This window comes from Gigantopelta aegis, chromosome 7 (assembly GCF_016097555.1).
Source record: "Gigantopelta aegis isolate Gae_Host chromosome 7, Gae_host_genome, whole genome shotgun sequence".
In the NCBI taxonomy this organism is placed as follows: Eukaryota; Metazoa; Mollusca; class Gastropoda; order Neomphalida; family Peltospiridae; genus Gigantopelta; species Gigantopelta aegis.
Genome location: NC_054705.1, coordinates 5,783,042 through 5,809,992, shown reverse-complemented (window position 1 = coordinate 5,809,992; position 26,951 = coordinate 5,783,042). Strand labels below are relative to the sequence as shown.

The window sequence follows — 26,951 nt, the reverse complement described above, 5'->3', positions numbered from 1 at the left end:
TAAACAAAATTGTTTATGTAGGATGGGACGGACTATAAATACTTACTTGACTGAAAACTTACTGTTCATAGAAATGTTCCCAAACTATGAAATAAAAAAAACCCTCACAAATTAATTACTAACAGATGACGACAAATCAGATTAGGGGTGCAACGATACGGTCGAAACCGTATTGCGATATATTGCAATATAAGAAACCGTATTGCGATATGTATTGCGATATAGTTGATATTATTTATATTTAATATTTATGGGTTGTTTTTTTAATAAAATAAGGAGGCATGCATTTTTTAATGATCTTTATTAGTTTCAGGTGTCAGGTTAAATGTTTTAGGCCATATTTTTCTTCAAGAATATGAGCATGTCCACAACTTCAGGATTGAGTGCGGCCCTCTGTGCTATGACAATGTCCCCAGCTGTACTGAACACGCGTTCTGATGGTACTGATGTGGCTGGAATACACAACCGTTTCTGGCTAACTGTGAGAGAAGAGGAAAGTGCCAGTGGTGTTCTTTCCACCATACCAATGGGTCTTCTGATATCGGTATAAGCGCGTGACCTTTGAAGACATCAATTTCGAATATTGCCTGTTCCAAGTTGGATTTCTTGGGTAACATCTCCTCCTTTATGAAAACAACATCACCTAAAATGGAGGCTAAACCACCACTGGCACAACTAGACTGAGTAGTGAGGTCACTTGTGATCTTTGTCGAGGTTGTTTGACATCAGACTGTGCATCTGAAATATGGTATTAGAACAGCCCTGTATATTGCTATAGTGTAAATGATTTGTTGCTAGAACAACATTTTAAAAAGTAAACACTGACTCAACAGGAGTAAATAAGGAGCCAATTTCTTTTGATATATTTTTTAATATGAATACAATTAAATATCAAGAAGATTAAATTTCCAAGAAATAAATAACAGTAAACAGTGAATATATTTCTCATACTTTATACAATACATAACTTTACAATTGGCCCACAGTCTCATATTGTGACTGAATGATAGTAGACATAAAAAAGTTACTTTAGCGGTAATTTGAATTTTGAATTGTTTTAATAAAAAATAATATGTTCATTTGCCTTGTTTTTATTTGTTAAAAAATAATTTAAAACCAGTAATTATGTTGTGGGTACAGGGTAACATTAAAAAATTTAAAAGTATTAAAGTATCCATTATTTATTCCAACCTGACAGTTTTTCAAGTGTCTACACATGTCATAACTTTTTGTCACACTTATACTTACAAACAAACATTTTTGGAAAAAGGTAATTGAATGAAAGACAAAAGTTACCAGCTGATTCCATATCTGGTAGCATGACTGGCAATGCAGGTAGGTCATCAGCAACTGTTGTGGTTGATGTGGTTGGTTCCACCTTCACAGACACAAGTCGTGGTTTCATATTAGCTGCTTCAACTGCAAGTCTGTGGTACACCTCATGTTGCTGCTCTGCATTCACACATGACACTTTAAAGCGGGGATCCAGTGCAGTACACTTTTGCAGAAAGTCCTGCTTATTGCTATACCTGGAAGTAAGGGCGTGCATATTATTTGTCAAACCAACATCAGTGACATTCAGTGGTTGTATTCACTATTCAATATGTATTGGTGTAACACCCAGACCCCCACCCCACCCGCTTTGGTACGTAATATACATATAATGTAATGAATATATTGAGTAATATTGAGTATTCAATATTTGGAGCAACATTTAAATTCAGTAACATACCCTTTGTAAAATGTAACAGTATACAGTATGTATTTCATTTACAGGAAAGGACATTTTATTTTCATTTTCCAACAGACAGGACAACACACACATACCACAGCTTTTGATATACTTGTCAGTAGTCAATGAGCAATCATTTGGACAGGAGCCTTACATTTAAATATTATGATTGTGCAATACACTCCAAGATTATATTCATTAAAAGTTAAAACAGTCTTACCTGCTTTCCAAATCAGAAGCCATGGCCTTCTTCATCTGTTTAATAACATCAGAATCCATCTCAGTAGACACCAAGACACTTGTCAACAATTTCCTCTGGAGTGGAAGAATGATTGATACAGTAGGCATCTTCTCTGTGCACAATACAGTAGTAATTGCTTTCAGTGGAAGAAGGCACGACACAATGTCCTCTGCTATCGTGGTATCTGCCTCAGATAATGTTGATATGTCATTCACATTGCTACGGATTTCTTTAGCCACTAGTGCGGCATAGATTGCGGGCTGCAGTTCAAGAAACCTCTCCAGCATATCACATGCAGAATTCCAACGTGTAGGTACATCTTGAAGTAACTTAACATTTTTAAGTCCTTGCCGTTTGGTTTTCTCTTTAAGCAAAGCTGCAGCAGTCGTACTCCGGTGAAAAAAGGATACGACGCGCCGTACACGAGCAAGAATTCGTGACACAGAATTCACCTTAAGGCCCCTCTGCGCTGCCAAGTTGAGTGTATGAGCGTAGCATCCAATATGAGGAATACAACCTGCCTCAATCGCTGCAACTTCCATATTTGCCGCATTATCAGTGACCAAAGGAGGGTTCTTGTTAAGGCCCCATTCAGAAATTGCGTCAGTTAAAACTTGGGCAATGTTTACACCTGTATGGCTCTCTGGCAATTCTCTTGTTTGAAGTACGAATGACTTCAGGTTCCAGTCTTCAGTGATGTGAGAAGTTGTTATAGTAACATAAGACTGGGTTGCTCTACTTGTCCATCCATCAGTCGTGAGTGCTACTGGGACATCCTTGAGACTGGAAATAACGTCAGCGCGACATTCCTGGTACATGTTAGGTATGACAGTTTCGGCGAAATAAGTGCGTGATGGTAACTGGTACCTCGGATCAAGTTGTTCAACCATATCTTTGAAACCTTCGTTTGACACGATGCTGAACGGTCGGAGATCTTTAACTATAAATCTTCCGACAGCTTTAGTGACAGTTTTATGTCTTTCGCCGGTAGTTTTATATTTCGTTGTCTGTAAGAAAATGCTCGGTATGGTTTGTGGGAGCAGAATTAGGCAGAATAGGCAGAATTTTGAAAATAGCAATTAGTAAAAAAAGTTAATAGATTAAAGAAAAAAAAGAAAAAGTGCCAAAAATAAAAAAGAATTGACTGCTCGGCCGAATATTGATATAATTTGGAGCATTTTAGAAGGACAGTCCAAAATTAAATAAGAGAAAAAAGAGAGGATTGGACTATTTAATAATATTACAAAAAAGAAGTAATTTCGACATAAAATTTTAAACGCAGATCTAAACGTTTAAAGTCCGATCGATATGTCCACGCGAGTGGCCTCGTTAAGGCCGTTTGGGTGCACAGCTTAAAGGGACGAGATGGGTTGCATCCCGTCAAGAAAACCCCTAGATTGACAGTCGATAGACGTTGAAGGTGTAGTGCTGTGCTGAAATACAGATCTTGAGAAGCCGGATCCGTCTGAACGAGTAGAGTATCAGACTAGGGTATAGTCCAGTCGTCATGGGTTGGTATAGTGGTGCGGACGGGCCCGACTCCGGAGGATACGAGATGGTATCACTATAAAGCAATGTAAAGTCTAGAAAAGAGTAGTAGGGGCCGACCCTGCTTCCTATTTCTTCTTAGAGTGGGGCGGTCAATCTTCTAGTGCTGCTAGGACAGGCTCGGACATGTAGAGACTAAACGCGAACAACCGTGGCGTTCTGCAGAATGGCCGTCATACGAGTCACGAAAAAACAAGTCAACATAGTCAGACGGAGAAATGACGTGGAGGCGAGGAATCTCGCTGAAAAAGAATCCAACCTGGTGGTGCAGACTGTCGAAACGAGAAGCGTTCCAGCGTTCAATCAGTTCCAATGGCCGCATACATCCCAGTAAAAAACTTCATTTCGCTGACAAAAACAACGAAATGAAGGACCCCCAAGTCGAGCACACGAAAGCACGTGCAGTGTGCACAAGCGAAACAAACACGTCTTACCGCGTGGAGCTCCAGACTGGGAATGTTTTCTTGGATCAAAGATAATAGACCTAAATGATTATATAAACAACGACATTTATTAGCATAATGTTCTTCTTGGTCATTTTTTTATTTTTATTTTTAGCACACGCTATACCACAGATGTTACGGTGTCAAACTAGTTGTAAATTGTCGCATTGGGAAATCCTTACTATCGGGCTTTTCCGTTGCTGCTCGCTTGATACGGAAATGTACGTATTCAGTCGTAATCTTCCGGCAGATCGACCGAACCAAAGGTTATTGGCCGAAGTGTCTTAAACGATCAGCAGAAGTATTCCGAGTTCAGGCGAAAACAGCGAAGTGCTCACTTGTTGCAAGTTGTTGGTTTATTTCTTTGACGATGATAGCAGTAGACGAATTCCAACGTAAATGAATAATAATGTGTAGGTAACAAAAGGTGTATTTGTAAATTTGTAATTATCCTTAACTGGTTATTTTTATTTGACTTTTAGCACGTTTTGTTTAGATGTCAGAACCAAGTATAACCGACCCGACTACGCTTGACGTGATTGTTACATTTCCTGTCATCGCCAATTAATGAAATGATGGGTTTTTTGTTTTGTTTATTTGTTTGTGTGCCTATTTCAAGTCAAGTCAGATACCAAAAAAAAAAGCGTGTAAAAATCGCGATACGCAAAACTGTACCGCGGTTCGTATCGAGCTGATCAATTATCGTGATATACCGGTATACCGGTTTATCGTTGCAGCACTAAATCAGATGTTAGTTAATTGCATGAAACATGCACAAGAAAACAAACTGAACGGAATTTAAAGCCTAACGCATTTAGGGACATTAATGATAAATATTACAATGACTCCAGGGATTTATCACAAATTTTCTTTACCAGGGTCCTACATTTTATGGAACTGGGAAAAGAAGCATAATTTGGACATTTAGACCACTAAACCATTGTAACGGATTTATTAGAGTAGACATAATAAAAAAAATATTCACATGTCAAATTGGAAATTTTCAGTGCCACTTGATTTCGGGAAGGGCCTAGATGTCCTGTACCCACAAGATATGTAGATAAATTCCTGGACTCAAGTATAAGTTAAAAAAATAAAACGACAACAACATTTAATTTTCATTTGGGTAATTAGACTACCAATATTTCAATGGGGTTTATCACAATAAACTCTAAACCTCTTACAAACACGTTTATTGTAAATAATTTCATTTGGGTTTGATGTGAGAAGAAAAGTAAAATTTTAAAAGTTTTTAGAAGAAAAAAAATTGTGTGCAATTATGAAATCAATTGGCTAGGAAATAAATAACTTGTATAAATTCCATTAGAAAAAACAGGAATTTTTCTGTGGATTATACTATTTATAGCTTCAACAGCAGTAGTGCCAGTGACCCCCCCCCCCCCCCCCCCGTGCCTAGCAGTGAACGTAATCTTCATAATGATACTATATTTAATGTTTATATTTCAATTGTATTTATTTCTGAACAGTTTTTATTGCACACAAAAATGGGAGAAGGGGTTGTTGTTATTTTAAAACACTTTTACCAAAAATCAACGTTCAAGGACACTGGGAAGGACAATACCCACAATAGGTTTATCACGGCAATACGTACAACCGCACTGGCCACATTGTATGTATGCTATTTAATACACCAACCTAATATTGAATTAGCTTAATAGCCTCAGTTATATCTCTCTACAACATAAACAGTAAATAACGTACATAATATCTTGTTTGATCTTACCTGATTGTCTTCTCCGCTTGTTTGACCGAAACCAAACGACATTTCCAAGCTTACTTCCATTTTGATTGAGGAAAGCTTTTCACATGCGTGACGTCAAATACGGCTAAAAATAGCACGGTTTAGCGACTGTTGCATTCCAAAATGGCGAGAATTTTTGAAAGTGCGTAGTAAGCATGTGACGATATGCGTTAATGGCGACAACTCGCGAGTGAATTAAAAGTGCAGTATTTGAACGTAGAACTTGATTTTATAAGACTGAAACCAGACATAGCAGCTTTAAACAAATGCAGTTGATAAAAGTTACAAATTGGGAAATGTTTCTCAGACTCGTATGTAGCTGCAAATTATTTGTTAATATTAATTTCAGCCCTGAACACAAACACCACGGTGAGGTTACAGCACGCGCAGAGGCATTGTTATCAAAGTGAATCCTCTCAACTGAGTGTCCCTTTCAAAGTCCAAATGAAAAAATCACACCATTTCCTGTTCGTAATTGCCAGTTGTCCAAGTATTTGAAAATAATAAACATGGTTCTTTTTTAACTGGACTTTATTTTTAACTAATTCACAACAGAACGCTTTGTCTTTGGCTGCTTCTGATGCCAACATAAAACGGTACTTGTATGGGCACTTAATTTCAAGAACTCCATCATTTTGTTCACAATGTGTACAGTTCAGAAGAGCATCTGGGCTGCTTCCCAAGTGGGGGTAAAGAGAATTAACAATTAAACCACACTGCATAATTTTCATAGGTGGGTGCATTTTCTGTATACTCTTCGAATATACACGTCTGGCAGCAGCTTCATGTAACACTTGCTACTTGAAATTCAGTATAATTAAGAAGTGTTTTTAATGTGTTGTCTGGAGGTTGGTTTCTTTAAGTTTATATATGGTGCCAAAATTAGAACTGGTCAATCGGCCAGCACGAGCAACCTTCCACTGATAGCTTTTGGTTTGTCGTTTGGTATCTTTTTCAATTATATGGCAGTCTGCTTCAGAACACTTTAGTGAATAGAAATAGTCTTCGAAATATGTTGTACATTCTTTGTTCATTAGATTAACATTATCACCATACATAAAGTTTATGTTGTGTAACACAGGTACATCAGATTCTGGTGTGATTTCAATTTCATTTTACGAACTGGTGTCACACAATAAATTGCTGCATGAGGAGCACATTGTTTCAATTTCTGGCACAAACTGGATGCATCCATTGGTTAAATGTTGCTGGTGTTGTTCTATCTTTGCAGTCCATCTTTCTTCTTTGTGCTGATGTCCACAAGAGCATACAACAACGCTGCAATATGGTTGCATGATTCGCCTTCACTAAAAAACCCACATTTAATTTTTAAAATATTACATTATGTTTAATTTATGCAGAATGAAACAACAATTATACATAATTTATATTAATTATAAACAGTTCCAACTTTGATATTCATGGTAAATTGTTACTACAGTAATAATTTTTTATTTTTTGTTAACAAACTGGATTTTTTTCGTATTTATTATTTAATTGGCAAAACTTACCCTGCACTGCAAGTACATCAAGCAGCATGCACATTCCCAGACACTTTGGATAAGGTGTCCTCCCAGTTTGCCTACAAACCCACTTTGCCTACACCCATTTTGCCTACAAACCCACTTTGCCTACACCCATTTTGCCTACAACCCAGTTTGCCTACACTCAATATGAAAAGATGATATCCCCAGTTAAAAGTGGGACATTCCATGTATGGTCCATATGTATAAAATAACATGACAAAATAATATGACAAACACATATTTTATTATAAAAACGATTAACATTACACAACAAAAACGATTAAACTATTAAAATGACCCAGAAATGTTAAAAAAATATTTTGTACAAAGTTCAAAGTCATATTTACAACTGCAATTTTAGGAAGTGGCTGGCAGCGTCTAAAAACTCTAAAGGAGTTTTGCGGCCTTGTTGAAGTTGATTCTTTAGCCTCATAAGGCGTGCATCAATATCACGATACACCCGCTTTCGTGGTCATGGAGCTGCCCCGTGGTCAAGTTGGATCAACGTCCTTCAGTTTATTTATGAACTCATAAATGTTAGGGTGAGCTTTTGTAAGAGAACGGTTCAGCTTGGAATGCCACCCTTCAAGGTGGTTATTGGTTCTAGGACCAATGTTGCCATGCTGGTTCCACATAGCTACCTTGAACAACGAGTCATCATCAACCCACGTTGTTGTCACATAGTCTGTAAATTCAGTTACATGGGGCAGGTGATCAGGTCACTCATTCATAATGTCTATCCACACATCTTGAACATGATCGATAGGCAGCAAAGGTAAACTGGCGGCACGTCTAACTAGAGTTTGTACCCCTTGATCAGCACGATACAGTGTCGTAAGTCCAAGCCCCTGAACTTTTCGCAGCATGCACTGACTGAAATGAAACAAACAACCACGTGTGTCGGCATCTGGGAAAATCTCCTCGATTGCTTGGATTGCTGCAATCTCAAAGTCAGTCTGTACAACTTCAGGTGACAAGTCAAACCCGGTCTTTTTCTCAACCACAGAGCTCAGCTGGTTAAACAATCTCACATATGCTGCCCTTGTTCTGTTCGGCATTAGGGCAAATGCAACAGGAACCATCGTAGCAGCAGATAAACAGTGAATCGAATACAGTTGATCCCACAAACCAGGACACGCATAAAACGTACCATCCATGAATAGGGTTTCAGCTTCCTGCATTCTAACAAGCATTTCATCGGTAGCAAATACAAGTAATTTGTCATCATCGCCATCATTTATTGGCAGGAAACGTTTGTTATTTTTCGTTTCGACCCAATAATCACGTAGATCTACCTCTGACCGATCACGTAGATCTACCTCTGACCGACTTGTTGGAAGTTTGGGCAACATCTTACGTCTGTGGGGTATAGACCGGAGTCAAGACTACTGAATGACGGTACGATAGCTGCCTGTTCATCGGTTAACATACCAACCTCCTCATTGTATATCTCTTGTACTGGGAGCAACTCATTCCGAACACGAGTCCTGAGTGTGCTCAATAATCGTACATCATCCGGATCTTCGATCTGAGGATGACTGTACAGACACAGACTTCATATAGTCGTCTACTGTACTGAGCCTACCATTGCACCCGGAAATGTGTAGAAGACTGGCGACGGACATTCAATCGGTATCGGAAACCTGCATATAAGACTTGTTGGCCACCTTTTTGTGATGTTATAAATTCAACTCTCTGTAACCCAGCCATAGTGCAACGATATAGCAACCTATTCTGCACGTACAGCTCAGTATATACATATATATGTCTTGGAAGCCATTTCTGATAATCCTTATGTTTATATAAACATTTAACTTTAATCCTATATCAAAGAATCATGGATGCCATTTAACACTTTGATCACATATTAAGGATCGCAGTATGGGATCATTGGACTAATACTAATCACAATAAAGAGCGTGAAATCACCTTTGCCCCATTAAGCCCCAATTACATTACTTCTGTAATGGCCCGATCACACTGGCCCGAATGCCATTCCGTTTGTTTTCCGAATAGGAATTTTGGGTGTTCGGGGAGCGAACGGATCATATTCAGGAAGCGTTCAGTGTGTTCTAGGAGCATACTGGCTGTTCGGCTCTGTACGGATGCATACGGAATGGCATTCGGTAGCTCCAAAAATTTGTTGTGCATGTTCAAACTAATTTTCATCGACCATCCGAATGTGGCGTCCATGTGTATTTGGGAAGCATGCGTCTAGTTCTTGGTGCATTCGGAATGAAAATTTGGAGGTGCTGGGTTCCGTATGCTTTCCGAACACCCCGAATGGACCTAGAACATGACGAATGCTTTCCGAATTTTTTTTAGTATCCTTTATGCCGCCCGAATGTATAACGAATAGCCAGAACCCTTCCAGTATTCTTTCAGAACATTTTCCGAAAGACAGTATGTTCCGTATGCTTTCCGAACACACCGAATTGACATAGAACATGCCGAACGCTTTCCGAACCCTTGCGGAAAGAGTTCGGTCCATTCTAGGTCAATTCGCCGTGTTCTGAAAGCATTCGGAAAGGAAACCTTTCGAAGTCAACATGCGGGGAAGTATTCGGTCTATTCTGAAAGCATTCGGTGATACATTGGGGAAAACACATTCGGAGGGACATTCGGCCATTTTAAACAATAACAACCACTTACGTATATGGAAAACAAACGGAAGCTCATTCGGGCCAGTGTGATCGCCCCATTAATTTTAATCTTAATTGTTTATATAATACAATGTTACCCAATGTTTTTATGTTGGTTTGAGACAACAAGTAATAAGGATTGTCCCACTATTAACTGGGGATGTCACGTTGTCATACTGTACGCAAACTGAGTGTAGGCATACTGGGTTGTAGGCAAAATGGGAGGTTTCGGTTTCGGTTTCTGTTTTACTCTTCCAGTTGGCAGGCTGGGAATAACTTTACATTTTACATAACAGTGTGTACATTTAACAGTGATGTTGTGATACATTATGGCATGGACATGTTTGTCTTCATAAAATACTTTGGCTCGTAACTGGCATTTAGTAGTGATTTCCCTAGAAATTAGGCAAGGCATGGTAGACCAAACACTTTTGGGGCACTTGTGTTTCATTAAAAATACACAAAAAGTAATTAAACTAAACATAAAGTAATTTATGTGTTTGCTTTAATAAATGAATTGCAAAAGATATAAAAGGCATATTTTATTAATTAATAATACATTTTTGTGTGTTTTATAAAGGCAATTTTAGAATTAATTAGTGAAAAAGGCTTGTTTAATTTCAGGGCAGCATGGTGCTGATTAAGGCACGATGGTGCTAGATTATTCAAGGCATGGTGCTGCACCATGCTAAAACAAGCGGGAAAACACTAGTTTAGCATTCGTCGAGTTCGAATCAAAAGTTCGATTTCTATTTAAAACCAAATAGTTATATAAATCACCAGTTCTCATGAAAGGAATTTTTTCAATGTCACTTTCCCAATTGTCATTTAATGTCCAAGGTTCAGGCAAAACGTATTTCGTTAAATACTGTGACGGAACATGCTCTTATTGTGGTGGTCGAGCTGTTCCCAATATGCACTTAGACTAGGTGGGCACCTTGTTACGTAATACCTCCGCGCGACCGTACCCCCCTAATACACACTTAGACTAGGTGTGGAGGCCATGTGGCCAGTAATTACGTAATACCTACGATAGTGCGGTTTTACGACCGTGATTTTTGGCGAACTAGGCGACAGTAAGTCTGGCCATCTAAGGAACCATACCGTCTCTGGGAGTTGGGGCAAATTCACATGATAGGTGAGGTGCCGCGTTGTGGCCCCAGGCGATATTCGCTGTCTCTCAGATTTTTGAATAAATAGATAGGATTTTAGAGATATCGGGCAGAAACATATTGGAAGGCTTTCAGGGAACGTTAGTCCGTTTGGACTGGTAAATATATATTTCTGCTCTGTTGTATAACCTTGATGTGACTTTAAATATTTTAATACTGTATTATACCTATATTATTTAGACAGTGTTTCCGGTAAACTGACGAAGTAAATTGTAGGCTTCACTGTGCTAAAATTATTAAAGCTTAACCAGTCATCCTAGAGGACCTAGGTAAACTGTAGGTTATTGTCTTTATTGTGATAGGTACCAGTATTAAGTCTGTATTACAAGGTTACTGAATGAGTAGTTAAGGGTTAATTAAAAATTAACCATAGGAATAGAGTTGTAATTCCTTTATTAATTAAGTTCCCCTGGAAGCGTTTCTCAATTATCACACGTGTGGGTGTTGTGTCACGGTGAAGTGATTACAATATTGTGTAAACTAGACACCTAGTGATTAACTAATTAAGTGATCAGTTCTGGGTTGTTATTATTTGTTGTTGTTAATTAACTACTGCGGCAGTACATTTGTCAGCGTAGTATTAATACAGATTCCAAAGTGTATTGTGTTTTCTAGTGAACTAAACGTGCTATAATAACACACATTTATATAAGATCTTATCTCTGAGATACCTAGAGCCGAGCTACTCGGGTATACACTGCCCGATACAGAGAGATCTAATAGATATACAGTTAGGATATACACTGCCCGATACAGAGAGATCTAATAGATATACAGTTAGGAGAGATATTTGGATAATCGTGTTTTATTCAGTTACGGGTATTATAGGATCCCCGTGACAAATACAGTGGTAAATTTCTGGACTTTTCGATGCTCGGTATTTTCCAAATCGTTCGCTTTCAATTCCTGCAATGGGTTAAATTTCATTAATTGAACACCCTTCGCCCTTTTCACAAGCTCGGGTCGTGTACCTGACACATGAGCACCCCTATCTCTTAAATAAACCTTCAGGCTACGCACACTTAACTTTTGAAGATCAATAGAATCACTCGGTTTCGCTTTATTACACGCCATTGTTTTGAACAAAGAGAATGTTTCTCTCCGGAATGAATGAATGTTTAACGACACCCCAGCACGAAAAATACATCGGCTATTGGGTGTCAAACTATGGTAATGCAAATAAATAAAGTGATGATCAACATCAATATAAAAATTCAAGGTTTAAACAAAAACAGTGTAAAGAACTGTGCAAAAATACAAATACAAATATCACAGAATTTTACGGACACCGAATTTTACTCTAAACTTCAATTTGTGCTGTATTGGCCATTCTCAAAGAGAATGTTACACCCCTGCACCACGGTGAGGTTACAGCACGCGCAGGGGTTTCTCTCCGGAAGTTCGGTATTTAACTAATCGGTCAAGGGACATAATTCATCAAGGGAGGTAAGAATCTTATTGGAAAGGACTATATCTGTGATATTTTTATTTTTACACTGTGTTTTTATTTAACTGTTGAATTTTTATATTGATGATGATCATCACACTGTTGTTGCATTTTACCATAGTTTGACACCCAATAGCCGATGTATTTTTCGTGCTGGGGTGTCGTTAAACATTCATTCATTGTAACCGGCGACAGGAAAACCAGTAAAATGTTGCAAATTTTCAAAAGTGGTTTTTTAATACAGTTGATATAACCATACAATATGCTTTAAACTGGAGCAAAACTTATTCAAATATATGCAACAGTTGTCGAGATATCGCATTTTGATAATGACCAGGTCACCATAACATATTTGGCGAAACTTGAGCTTAAAGTCGAGGCAGACAGTTCACATAATTTCCCATAGCAACCGTTATGTTACAATAATGGTACATATACCAAATTTTGACAGCTCACTCCTTATACATTTGCACATGTTCTGGTGTTGAAATATTTAAAGTTTTGAAAAACACACACAAAAAAGAGATCTTTTATACACACCATTCACCTTATCAGTAGTCAATTGTTCATTTGTATTTAGAATGGCAACAAAATGTTGTATTTGATTAATAAAATTTGGTAATCTTCTCCACCCCATTCGAAAAATGTGAAATTTCGAAAAAAATAAAATAATAATAATAATAATAATTCAGTATTAGCTCTCATTACCCAACACATAATATTATTTAGGATGTACTGAACAACATGTAATGCATTAAAATGATGTTTAAACAGTCTAACATTTAATATAAAGCTAAAAAGTATACTAAAAATTAAACATGCCATTTTCTTGAACCCCCTGACAAATGAAATATTTCACAAAATTCTTTTCCGTTTTAGCCAACACCTACTGAACAATATATAAAACAATAATAACATAATATTTATTAGGCCTGTGGAAGTTGCTTGAATGATTTTTCATTCATTTTTTTTCAAAATAATATTAATTTGAAATTAAATTAAATAAAAAAAAGAAAAAAAAGAAGATGTTTCATTTAACCCTCTATTTACCAAAACCAATTTAAAATGAGTTAAAATTAATTCCACTTGTATGGTTTGCCTCCCAGGAAGATATAAACAATATTCATTGTAATTTTTTTCATTGGACCAACTTGACCTACTTTTTCAAAATGTTGCTCCAGTGCAACATTGGTATGTACTGTAAAATATATATGACACAAATAAAAAAGCGAAAACTGCAACTCAGATATTATTATTACAAGTAAATGACATAATTGAACTTGCCCAATGATTTCAAAAGAGGCACAGTCACATGTTACTATGTTTTTCATGGTATGAAACAAGGCACAGTCACGTGTTACCATGTTTTTCATGGTATGAAACAAAGCAGTTTCGTTCGGGAACCAGACACAAATGAACCAAGCATTTGGAACACCTCCAACTTGTATAGCCTTTGGTACAGAGTACATCTATTCCGCTTTTCTTGATGCAAGGGAAAGTGATCTGTTTTGTCGTAGCGGACGTCATTGACTGGTCCAGGCATCACTCGTTGCTTCTTTGCCGGCGGTGGTGTTAAGCCAGTAGAACCAGAAGGTCGATCACGTACAACCTTGTCTTTCTTCACTAATGCAGCAGCGACCATGCCCTGAAATTGTTTCAGTGGCATTGTCTTTACAGTAGCCAAATATTTGCAGTCACGGCGGTAGAGGAACCACGCATTTACCACTGCAATGGTTAGGGTATGGTAAAAAAATGTATAAATACCATCTTTTACTCTTTAGTTGTCGATTGTACAATGTGTGCACATCATGTCGAGCAGATCAACTCCACCCATTTTGGAGTTATAGATTCCAATTACTGCTGGTTGGTCTACATCAATGAAGCTTTTGGTGGATCTGTCATACCGTTTGATCTTGTTGACAGGGTAAGTGCCAACATAAGTGGACAGTAGTGTCACACATTTGTTGTCAAACCAGCGGACCAAAACCTGATTGGTTTTTGTCTCAATGACAGAATCAAATGCACCACGTCCCATTCGTTTCAGCTCTTGCTATGATTTTAGAGGGGCTTTATAACAGCGATTGGCTCGGATGGTCCCAGTAAAGTGGAATCCACGCTCCTTCAGTTCACTTGCCATGGTAATGTTTGTGAAAAAATTATCAGCAAATATTTTGTGCTGTTGGCCTCGAGGCACGGATTCACATAGCTGTAGCACGACACTGCCTCCAAAACCAAAGTCGCCTCCATAATCACCGCTGATGCCAGTTCCTTTTCCTTGATAAACAGCAAAGTCGTGCAAAAATCCTGATGAACTGCACCTTGCCCATAACTTGAAACCCCATTTCTTTGGGTTTTTGGGCAGATATATTGCTTCAGAATTGAACGACCTTTGAATGCCACCATAATCTCGTCAATACTTTGATTTTCATCGCTGCTAACACTGTTGAAATTTTCTCTCAGTGAGTCAATCCAAGGCCTCAATTTCCAAATTCGATCGGTTTTTTGTTCATCATTCACAAGATTGTTATCGACAAAATGTAAAAGAGCCTGAATTTTGTAAAAACGGTTTCTGCTCATGTTATCAGCAATAGGTAAAAACCTCAACTCATTGTCCCAGTATGAACTAACAGGTGGCATTTTTACAAGCCCCATATAGAAATAAATGCCAAAGAATAATTCAATTTCATCTTTTGTTACCTTGCTATTTATTCCATCTTTTTGCAAACCATATTTATTGGTCTCTGTTGCAATATTATCAATCATTTCATCAGTAACAAAATGTTTAAAATATTCTATTGGGGATTGATCCTTGGGCTCGGGTTCAATGGAACCAGAATCAAATTCAGTACTGGCCGAGGGTACAAAGTTTCTACGTCGTTCAAAACAATAACCAACTTGATGTTTTGTTATTCGTTTGTTATTTATCTGCTTAGCAGCATTGGCAAGTGTAGCTAACGGCTCGTCATCTGAAGAACTGAACTGTCGCCACCGTTACTATCGTTAATTTCATCATCCTCATCACTTTCTGACAGCTCGTCACATTCACTGCCTGAATCCAGAACAGCAGCCAAAATGTCTTTCATATTTCGTGTTCGCTTGAACATCTGAACAAATAAAAATAAAATTTAGTTTCCATTGCTTACCAATGTTGCACCTCAGCAACACAAAGTTGAACGTATCGTGCAAAATTAAAAAATTGCGTTGGTGGTTCAATAAATACCTTTGACACTTTGGATTGATGATGTACTTTCAAAAGTTTGGCTTGATCGTGCAGCTTCCAAACCACGCTGAACATTTGACGACGGCTGCCATTTTAGGATAGTACTAAAAACAGGACCAGACGCATGTAAACTGCATATGTTGCTCCAGTGCAACATTGGTAAGCAATGGTAAAATTTTAGCATTGCATATATACAAATGGGGCTAAGTAAGTACCAAAATCGAGGGGGCAAAATGTATGTTGCCCCAGTGCAACATGGGTAAATAGAGGGTTAAAATGACCAGTACATCTCTTTTTTATATACTTAGAACATGCAAGGTCTCTCCTCCTCAAGTCGTTTAATATTATCTAACTTGACCTGTATCGTTTACAGCTGGAAACCAAAACAAACATTTATGCCTTTTAAACTGTTTGCATTAAAAAAAACTGGCCTCGACGGCACAGTGGTTTGCTGTCGGACTACAGATTGATAGGTACTGGGTTCACATCCAACCCACAGTGAGCTTTAAAGGGCTAAATGGGTAGGTGTAATGCCACTACACCCTCTTCTGTCTTACTAACACTCTTAACTAACCACTAACAACCACTGTCCTGGACAAACATCTGAGATATCTGAGGTGTGTGCTGAAATGGCCATCAGACAAAATAATCTCTATGAGATTGTCTGATTTGGCATCTATATTTAGTGCCGAAACTTGGGCAATTATTAAAGCCCTAGAGGAAATCAAAAACTCTAGCTCCTCTAAATTTATAATCTATACCGACTCACTTTCGTGTCTCCAGTCTTTACAATATATGAAGCTGGAACATCCCTTAATTGGGATGCTGATACGAAAGTGTGTCTTTTTATCTATTAACAATAAGAATATTGTGTTTTGTTGGGTACCCAGCCATATTGGCATCAGAGGCAATGAAAAGGCAGATTGTGCTGCCAAGTCTGCTTTAACTTTGCCACGTGCCAATGCTGGTATTCCCTATAATGTTCTGTTTCAAGAGAAAGTCGACTTCCTTCTTTAGAATTTCTCGTTTTGTGGGATTAAGGCGATATGGGTGTTGTTTGATTGGTGTAACATTGTCTTCCAACACTACATCTTGTACAACCGCTGTGGTCACGTTAGGAGAATCGGGAAACAGTGATTCGTGGTCTCGGATCAACGTGGAAAGTTCAGTTTTCTGTTTTGAACTGAGGTGGTTCAAACTTTGGTCTAGTTGTTTCAGCATTTCACTGTTAGTTAATCTCACGTCAACTGACATTGCTTCGTTTGGTTCACTGTTAGTGAAACCATTGGCAACTACAAGCACGGATTTACTTGGCAGTCTGTCATTGTACCTTTTCAGTAGATTAATGTGACAAAATCTCGTCTTTCTACTGCGATCGGGTGTGTCAATAATGTAACCAGTGGTACTCACTTTTTTACTTACGACGTATGGGCCAAAATATCTAGTTTTTAGTGACCCTTTGTTAAGTGGTAGATATAACAGCACTTTAAATACCCCCTCATGAGCCAAACTCAAAATCGCTTTTCGATAGGAGATAGGCACTACAATTTTATAATGGTCACTATCTTGTTCGCTACCATCCAGTAACCCATTCGTCTTTCGCATCAAGATATCCTGTCTCACAACAAAACACTCGGGTTCATTCACCACAGTTCCTACATCAACAATAACCTTTTCTCTAATGCTATCCAATGAACGATCCATCTGCTGGGCAGCAATTAAACTAGCCCGATCCCATGGTAACGGTTGTACCTCCTCAGTGCTAACGCCCCGGTCATCGCCACTCGCCTTACGTAACAGGGGAGGGTCGATTGCAACTCCAGGGTCACGCTCGGCTGAGCGGGGCTCTGCCTCATGTTGCATAAACGTATTTTCTAACTCGACGGTAGACATCACTTTCTGGGCCGACATTGACCGAGTAGTGACGCAAGCCGGGTAAATCATTTCCCCCTGCCCGATATCTGCCAACATATCCTCTACTGGCTTCTCCTCTATTTCTAATGCATTACAACTACCCTTACAACATGTCGACGTTAGATCGTTCCCCAGTAAAATATCTACGTTATCAAATGGCAACGTTGGAATCACTCCCAGAACTACCTTTCCTGTCACAAACTGCGACCTTAGAAAAATCTCATGTAGGGGCACAGTCATACAAACCCCTCCTATAGTATTGATAACAACACTTTTCCCTATGTAAGAATGTGAAATAGTCTCCAACGATTTTTCTACTATCAAACTCTGATATGCCCCTGTATCTCGGTACACCTTTATAGCCTTAGCCGTTCCTGTCCCATCTATATCACAAATCGTACCAGGAGAAATATATGCCATGTACTTCTCTCCCACTGGTCGCTCTATGAACGGTGACGACAGTTCCCTACCCGAAGACTGAACTAATGCGACCACTTGACTGTTATCTCTTTTTCGTTTAAAGCAATCTGCTAACACGTGATTATCTTTCTTGCAATAGCTATAACGGGGTTTGAACTGTGGAGCTTGAGGGGACAACTGGGATTTCGGCCCTGTCGGTACTGAAAACGACTGATTACCTTGGTAACGCGGCTTAACGCTACCTGACTGCAGACTGCTAGACTGAAACCCAGGTGGCGTAGCCCGACTCCTATCAACAGGCGTGAACTTAGCCTCCCCTGATTTATTTGACACCATCGATGAGGGTTGACTTTTATGTATTAAGACATATTTATCAATGCTAACCGCTGCATCCTCCACGTTATTAACATTTTTGTCCTCAAGATGAATACGAATATTTACAGGTAAACCATTCTTAACCTCTTCCAAAATTATCAGTTCCCGCAACTTGTCAAAATCCTTGTCTACTTTCTCGGTACTAATCCATCTATCAAACAGCCCCTTCTTTCGTGCGATAAACTCTACATATGTCTCGGAATCCCACTTTTTCAACTGGCGAAACTTCTGCCTATAGGCTTTCCCTGTTAATTCATAAGCTCTCAGTACAGCTTCCTTTAAAATTGAGTAGTCTCTAGCGCTTTCATCACACAACGAGTTATAGGCCTCATTAGCCTTTTGCACAAAATCTACTTTGCACCAACAACGACCACTTATCTCTAGGCCATGATAACTCTCTTGCTACTCTTTCAAATCTCTGGAAGAACTGGTCAACATGGTTTTCTTCAAACTTGGGGACCGACGTGTAAGCATGCTCTATCCTGAACCTCTGTTCCTTATAACCTTCTTCCCTAATTCTTTCTTTCATTCTAGCCTCGTGCTCCATCTTAACTAACTCAAAATCCCTTTCTAATTTTTTCTCTACTCTCCTATATTCCTCCTTTTCTCTATCCAACTCCCTGTTCCTTTCTCTCTCTCCTCGTTCACTCTGTTCTCTCTCTATTTCCCATTCTAACCTCTTAAAAGCTAATTTCTGATTTACAGTCATCTCTGAATATTCTATTTCAGGCCTGGGGTATTCATTATGTTCACCTGTCTTTTCCATAGTTTCGTCTTCACCAAATATCTCACCTATCATTATATCCCGCATTTCTTTAATGGTTTTAGACTCGCTTAACTCAATATTCCTTTCTTCGGCCATCTTTAGTAACTCTGCCTTCTTACTACGTTTAATTTGGGTTACACTAATTTGTTCCAATAACTCTTGCTCCATTTTCTGTTAGTTATCTTTATTTATTGGCTACTGATATACCGATTGTCTGATTGGCCAATTTGCAATAAATTAATTTATAAAGCCCCCATTATTGCAACACATATATTTAACAACCAAAACATCCCGTTTCACATCCCGGCCGAAAGCCCCCAATTTTTAGTTCTTGTCACGGTGCCCTTCCCCTACATAACCATACAGGTAACATGTGGCTCGTCCCTCTAGGAGAATATTGGGGAATGATATGGTGGCCCACAAAGACAAGAAGAAAAAGCAACCAAGACAGACAATCAGTAACTCCCACTATCCACCAATTATTGTAACCAATAAATAAAATCAACAACACATAGTTTAGTTATAATAGTTTTACTCACTTATTGTTCCGTGGCATATCCACGCCTAATTATACAGCATTACACACATGGTCAGTTTACGACCAATAACACCTAATAACGTTACCTAATCAACCTAGCGTAACTTAGAGTGATGTACGGGATGGTTGTGAAAACCCAGGGGTTATAAGTAATCTCGTGCTAAATACACATACGTCATTTGGTTACGTTTAGTATTTAGTTAAACCACTGAGATACACTAGATTCACAATCCAACAACAGCAAAGAACATTTTAAGTCATCAATAATTACATCAAAATACATGAACAGAGCAGAAAATATAGTTACCGAGTCAAGAGTTCCTGGCAAGGAGATGTTAAACTTATCTCCCCCCCAACTGGTGTCAGCTCCTGTATGTGTTGTCCGAGGTTGCACTCATGACCAACATTCCTACATTCAATATATACAGCCCAAGACCCGGACGTCGGTGACGCCCGAGTGTAGGGCTGGTTCTCTTGAGAATTATTCTTAACCAGTGAAGATCTGTGTTTCTTAACAGAACGTTTCCGATTATAAAATGAGTTATATGTATCGTAGAAAGAAACGGTAAAGTGGACTAGGTTCTACTCCACATAATACATTTAAATATCTATTCGAACTCTATGACAACCTTGTCATAATATTATAAACGGACAATAACTAGTTAAGTTACATGTAAATTACCTGTTTTTACTTTCACTAAAACAAAGATAATTGAAACTGACACTCCACCAAAATGTGGCGCACCGTCCGAAGATGTCCCGAACAGTTATCACAATGCACAGGCCTCGGTGGCGTCGTGGTTAGGCCATCGGTCTACAGGCTGGTAGGTACTGGGTTAGGCTCAATGGGTAGGTGTAAACCACTTGCACCGACCAGTGATCCATAACTGGTTCAACAAAGGCCATGGTTTGTGCTATCCTGCCTGTGGGTAGGAATGAATGAATGAATGTGTAAGGACACCCCAGCACGAAAAATACATCGGCTATTGGGTGTCAAACTATGGTAAATGGAACAAAGTCCTGTCCAAGTTCCATGCTCCAAAAGACACTTTTCGAGGGTCAGTGAGATCCCTGTCAATTAACAGAAACACCATTTGAGTATATACAACAAGTAAATCTTGTATGGATTATTGAAAAACATGACATGTCACGGCTCACTCACATTGACCGTTATACATTATTAATACAAACAAAAAAACACCTTCACTTTTTGCACCCCCCTAACCCCCCCCCCCCCCCCCCCCCCCCCCCCTTCCAGGGCTTCTAGAATATGGTAGTCCTCCAAGCCAGGCTAGTTATTTCCAATGTTAGGCTAGTAATTAACTACTATGAATTTGCCCGACAGCTAGTGAAAAAAGTAAACTTAGTCTTAACTGTATTGTTAAATAAATATAGGTATCACAGGGCTTCTAGAATATGGTTGCCCTACTGCCCTGGCTAGTGATTTTCAATGTTGGGCAAGTAATTTACTACTACAAACTTGCCTGACGACTAGTGAAAACAAGTCTAATTTCTCTAAATTTAAAAGTTAAATGAATATATAGACATCAGCAGGGCTAGGGGATTTTTAATCATGGCTAGTGAATTTTGAAAATCACTGATCCCATGGGTAGTGAATTTTATTTTAATTCCAGAAGCCCTGTTTACTCATTCTTCTATTTATAAATATAAAGACAAACCTATTGCGTCCATGGCAACCTTGTATTTGTTCCAAACACTTGCTTTGGTAGAACTTGAGGGTAAGAGTTTGAAGTCAAATCTTTTATATCCAGGAATGCGGCCAGGTAATGCGATGGCGTTGTCTTCTGCGAAGTTCACTATGAATGAAATGACTCTGGAAATATCATCATGTGTCAACAGCCGTGCATCTGTGTTTCGCCTAACTCTGGATTTCTTGTGATGAGGAAGTAAACCGAATTCCTTGTAATGATTCAGCAGTGCAGTCAGTTTGTCCTGGCTGATGCTGAAAATTAATTTGATTAAAATTGTATTGTTCCTGTATAGTATTTAAGTTTAATCCTAAACCACTCAGATTAATGTTTCGATTTTAAACCAGTGGTTCATGTGTGTAAACTATTAGTTTTACTTGTACAGAGATGTATTTAGTATTCCCTGATATTGTAATTATAGTTTGATAATGTCCATAGCTTTCGGAATTTATTAAACTTGTTTTATGGTCCCCTGCGCGTGCTGTAACCTCACCGTGGTGCAGGGGTGTAACATTCTCTTTGAGAATGGCCAATACAGCACAAAATTGAAGTTTTGAGTAATATTCAGTATCCGTAAAATTCTGTGATATTTGTGTTTTTGCACTGTTTTTGAATTTTCATATTGATGTTGATCATCACTTTATTTATTTGCATTCCCATAGTTTGACACCCAATAGCCGATGTATTTTTCGTGCTGGGGTGTCGTTTAAACATTCATTCATTCATGTTTTATGGTATTTATTGTTATAGGGAAAACTGATAATATAGGGGGGGGGGGGGGGGGGTGATGTCCAGGGAACGAAACGTCACGACATTTACAGACAATCCTGTATGTATTTGTATCAAAGTAATGTAGCAGTTCAGTTAAGGTTCAGAACAACTAGTAGTTGAAATTCACCTCTTTAATAAATACAGTACAATATAATATTTGTTACTACATTCTAAATCCTAAAAATCAAATACATATATAAAACCATACATTGCTCAACATTGAATAATAAAAACAACTTAAAAAGGGAAAGAACTCTTGCATATACAATCTTGGGCGATATTGCTTATATATTAAAGGAAACATGTCACGTAAACCATATTTGGCACCAACCATGTACAATTAATTATAAATTGAATCACCTAAAAAAAAAAATTATAAAAAATTAATTACTTAAAATATCTCCATAAAAGAACCCCAGATACGAGCTCTTAGCGGAAATTGCCGATCTTTAATGAGCAAGGCGATCACGTGGTCCGTGACGTCAGAGACGAGACGCTTGATCTGAAAAGCCTTACACTTAGCATTAGTCGGTACCGCTCACAAAGAATCCAAGACTAGCAGAGCTTACCAAAAAAAATGAATGTTCGTTCGCAAAACATTTTGCCATATCAGTTTGAGCCGTTGGTAAATGAAGAAAGACACATATTTATTAACAACAGTGATACGGAAGAAGAAACGGATAGCGAGTCGGAGGGTGGAGACACCGATGGTGCCAGGCCCATACCAGACGGCAGATTTGGCGATCTTGGCTGGTAAGTTGTGGACGGTAATGACTATTAGTAGGATTACCTACCTTTTGTTTGTACCGCTTGTACGCGATTTTTGTATTACGTTTGTCATTTATTATACTTCTTTTATTTCTGTTGAAGTTGAAAATTAAATGAATACGCGACATCAGCGTCGGTTGTCAGAACCTTCAAACGGTGTCCGACCACGTATACGGTATAGGGCCTAAGTTATATAAGTTATACTGTTATAGGACAATTGTTTTCTAAATTGCACACAACAATAGTATTTTTGTTAGTCCAAAAACATTTACTTTTGTTCTTACGTGAACCCAAATTGAAATTATTTACAATTTAAATTTTTCTGAAAGAAAGCCTTTTCCCCACCCCATCGTTTGTTGCTTTTGTTAGGTTTTTTTTATTTTTAAATCATATATACATGTATTCAGTGTCTCTCTCCCCCCCCCCCCCCCCCCCCCCCCCCCCCCCCCCCCCAATATATAAAATTCTGGCTACGCCAGAGAGACGGGGGTGGGGAGAGGGAGGCCATGCCCCACCCCATTCTTATCAAACCTTTTTTTTTTTAAAGTAAGTTAGTTGTTTTTTAACGACACCACTAGAGCACATTGATTTATTAATCATCAGCTAGCCTATTGGATATCAAACATATGGTCATTTTTTTTACAGTTATTAAGGCAGAGCCGGAATATAGACCTTGGGTTGGGTCTGGGCACTTCAGGTTCGGGGGCCCCTCACCATGCAAACTAAATTACATGACAAATAAATTTTAAAAAATCCATTAGTAGCAAGTGAACTTTGTGTACCAACCCACAGACAGGATAGCACATACTACAGTCCTTGATATACGAGTCATGGTGTACTGGATGGAAAGAAAGAAGTGTTTTATTCAACATATTTTATTTACGGTTATATGACGTCAGACATTGGTTAAGGATGGATGGAAAGAGAAGTAGTCCAATGGGCAATCCTAAACCGACAGTGCATGAGACCAGTGGGTTATGTCCCACCCATTTTTACAAATAATTACACACATACATATTGTAGGTCCCCTCCCCACTCCAATATAAAATCCTGGCCAGTTTGCATCAATTTGAATGTCCTTTTTTTTCTTTTCTTTTTTTCTTCAAATTAAACATTCACAATATAACACTAATTTGCCCTGCTAACACATTTCATAATTTTCTGGCACAATGCCCCCAAACCCCTTTAGAGATTTCAGTCCCTTTGGAAACTCGGATCATTTGCCATCTGAAAACTCACGAATCCTTTTTAAAATGTTGTAATGACTGGATCCACCTCTGTGCTGTAATATCGGTGCTCGTTTTACTTTTGAGTGCTCAAACAGCTTGTGGGTATGGAGTATTAAGTTAGTTTTGAGTGCTTACCCGAGAATCAAACCACCTCAGTGTACCCACCAAAAATGGTGACATTGTTTAATTTACTTCAATTGCCGAAGAAGCAAATTCAAAGAATACTAGTACCTCAAGATGTTTGCAGGCATTTCTGGTTTTCAGTAGGTCATGATAAAATAATAATAACAATAATAATAACAAATGATGATAAAATAATAATTTATTATTTGGACATGTATATAAATATTAATTACCCCCCCCCCCCCACACACACACACAAACACGCGTAATTAACTAAGGGCTGTTCCATGAAAGATGGAGGGTGTCCGGTTTTAGATACCCACCACCCACAAAATAAATATGCTTAAATCATGTATGCATAGAAAATTATACATCACCAAGTGTAAAATAGTTATTGTGCTCTCCCACCTGTTGGATCAATTGTGGAACATCCCTAAAGAATTAATATCATATTCCTATGAAGTCTGGGCTTTAGATTGCAACGAAGCTAAGGTGATAAATGCTTTACTCCAAATAAGTATACCCAACATAAACATGCTCAAATTAAGTACAACATGCCGGCCCTTCAGTAATTGAAATAACATTACAGTATTATAAGACCTTGATGTACTTTAAAAAAAAATCCCTGTTGTGTCCAAATTAGAGATATCTAAAGCCCTGTCAACTATTTTCTTCATGGGGTAGGGGAAGTGACCAGATTTGTACAAATACAAGCTATTAATAACTACATTCATCCTTGTTCGTCCAGATAAAGTGTTTCATATGTACATGTACTCATTTCACAAACATTTTTTAACAAATCAAAAATAAAAGCCAGCCTTTTTTCTTGGTAGGTTTGATTTTCCAGAAACATACAATTTCTTTTCAAGGCCTTCCATAAGTATTTTACAATAAATAATAATAAAAAACCAACACACATTACAAATAAAAACATTAAAAAATATATACATCTACTATTTATCAATAACGGGGTGTTTTTTTAATCGTAAAAGGGATTATGGTATATTAATATTATCAAGTCATTGTTACAAAATGCTGCTTACAACTTGCTCATATTATTTATTTTTCAACATCCAATGTGTTTCTGATCTTCTCAGTGTATGTAGTACCTATTATGTACTTAATAAAACTAGGGTCTGCTGTCTTTGTGGAGAAAAAAGTTGGAAAGAAAAGTAGGTCAGTTACTTTTAATAAATATTCATGACATCTTTAAGAATACAATCCATTTCCTTCACTTTTGGTTAATAAATACATGTTTGTTTCAGGTGTGACTGTGGTAATTGTGCCTTGATGGCCACTGTAGAAGAATGCCTATGTTGTATGGAGGTGCCAGCAGCTAGATACAAGGCCGACATGGCAGATGTTGAGTGTGTGTCACAGCACGAGGGATTTATTGTAAACTGCCTCAACATGCATGTCTTGGAGTTGGCCATGTTGGACTATGTTCGTATGGACGGACCACTCGATGACAATGATCCCATTCACGAGTAAGAAGAACAATCTGATTCAATTTACATAATTGTATCCATTTGACACAGTAAAAATTAATGGTCAAATGCAGCATAGTAGACCCTGGCATAGTTTAGCATACAATTTCATCTTTTTTAATGCATTTCCTAGAATAGCTCTATTGTACACATAAAAATATAAAGTCATGTGATATTATTTAAATGCCAATATTTTCAAGGTACATGTGCCCTCACAAAATGACCTTTATTTAATAAACAATTAAACATGGTCACGTTTTAGTTTCTAAAGATAATTATTAGAACAACAATCATCTGATGCAAACACATTGAAACAGTAATGTTTCCATAAAATATGCATGATGTATTGAATATTTACAATTTCTTTGCTGTTTCTTCCTTTACAGATATGTTGCTTATAGACGATTTGCGAGATGGATTGGTCAAAGAAATCGCCGTGTGCTTCCTGCATGTGTTGTTGTGAAGATTAGAGACAGTTTCCCATCAGAAATCTACACCGGCTTTCAATATGCTAGACCATAAATAAATTAATAAAAATGTTCATAACACTATAATATCTTGTTTTGGTCATCACTTGATATTCATCACATAAACAGCTTATCAAATAGCATTGAATCGTGATCTGTGTCTTTGCACAGCTTCTGTTTTCTCCACTCTGTGATAGTCATTTGTTTAGAATCCAGGCATGCTTGACATTGTCTGCTTGACATCTGTTCTTGCAACTCCGTAATTATCCAGCTGGTATCGTCTTTGCATTAAAGATTCCATCAGTGTATCCACATACTCTGAAAATGAAGTTTAAAAATATGAAAACATATAAAATGAAGCAACAGGCATTATACTGTTGATTAGTTCTTCCTTGTAATATAATAATGGTATATTTGAGCACACCTCCAACATTTTATACTATAGCTACTAGTATTCTGTGTCGAAGATCTAATAATCTTGGGAGGAACCTGTAACTATCACAAAGGCTACATTTATTATTTATCATCTGCAGCAGGTACTTTATATGCAATTTCACATATATGAGATAGTAAACAGTACAGTATGTGGCAAATAGACATACAGCATTTGTCTGAATGGGGAATAACACTGGTTGAGGTAAATACTCTACT

General features: G+C 38.0%; 2 protein-coding genes across 2 annotated transcripts; one reads left to right on the top strand and one right to left on the bottom strand.

Annotated features, from left to right (window-relative positions):
• Positions 1–2,012: 2,012 nt before the first annotated feature.
• Positions 2,013–5,768, bottom strand: LOC121377827 (E3 SUMO-protein ligase ZBED1-like). Its single transcript, XM_041505925.1, has 3 exons — positions 5,709–5,768; positions 2,130–2,980; positions 2,013–2,085 (listed from the first exon to the last, which is right to left on the bottom strand). Exons 1-3 carry the CDS (start codon positions 5,766–5,768, stop codon positions 2,013–2,015), a joined length of 984 nt encoding a protein of 327 aa, XP_041361859.1.
• A 16,833-nt stretch (positions 5,769–22,601) lies between these two features.
• LOC121377494 (P2X purinoceptor 7-like) lies at positions 22,602–26,384 on the top strand. The gene is made up of 3 exons (XM_041505505.1): positions 22,602–22,979; positions 25,612–25,833; positions 26,220–26,384. Exons 1-3 carry the CDS (start codon positions 22,804–22,806, stop codon positions 26,353–26,355), a joined length of 534 nt encoding a protein of 177 aa, XP_041361439.1. The 5' UTR covers positions 22,602–22,803; the 3' UTR covers positions 26,356–26,384.
• Positions 26,385–26,951: the final 567 nt, after the last annotated feature.

Bases quoted from the DNA above. Each gene is read 5' to 3' on its own strand.
- LOC121377827 (XM_041505925.1), bottom strand. From the start codon at position 5,768: ATGGAAGTAAGCTTGGAAATGTCGTTTGGTTTCGGTCAAACAAGCGGA. The intron at 2,981-5,708 runs GTAAGATCAAAC...ATTTTCTTACAG, and splicing joins CAAGCGGAGAAGACAATCAG to ACAACGAAATATAAAACTAC. The intron at 2,086-2,129 runs GTGCCTTCTTCC...TATTGTGCACAG, and splicing joins ATAGCAGAGGACATTGTGTC to AGAAGATGCCTACTGTATCA.
- LOC121377494 (XM_041505505.1), top strand. From the start codon at position 22,804: ATGAATGTTCGTTCGCAAAACATTTTGCCATATCAGTTTGAGCCGTTG. The intron at 22,980-25,611 runs GTAAGTTGTGGA...TGTTTGTTTCAG, and splicing joins AGATTTGGCGATCTTGGCTG to GTGTGACTGTGGTAATTGTG. The intron at 25,834-26,219 runs GTAAGAAGAACA...CTTCCTTTACAG, and splicing joins GACAATGATCCCATTCACGA to ATATGTTGCTTATAGACGAT.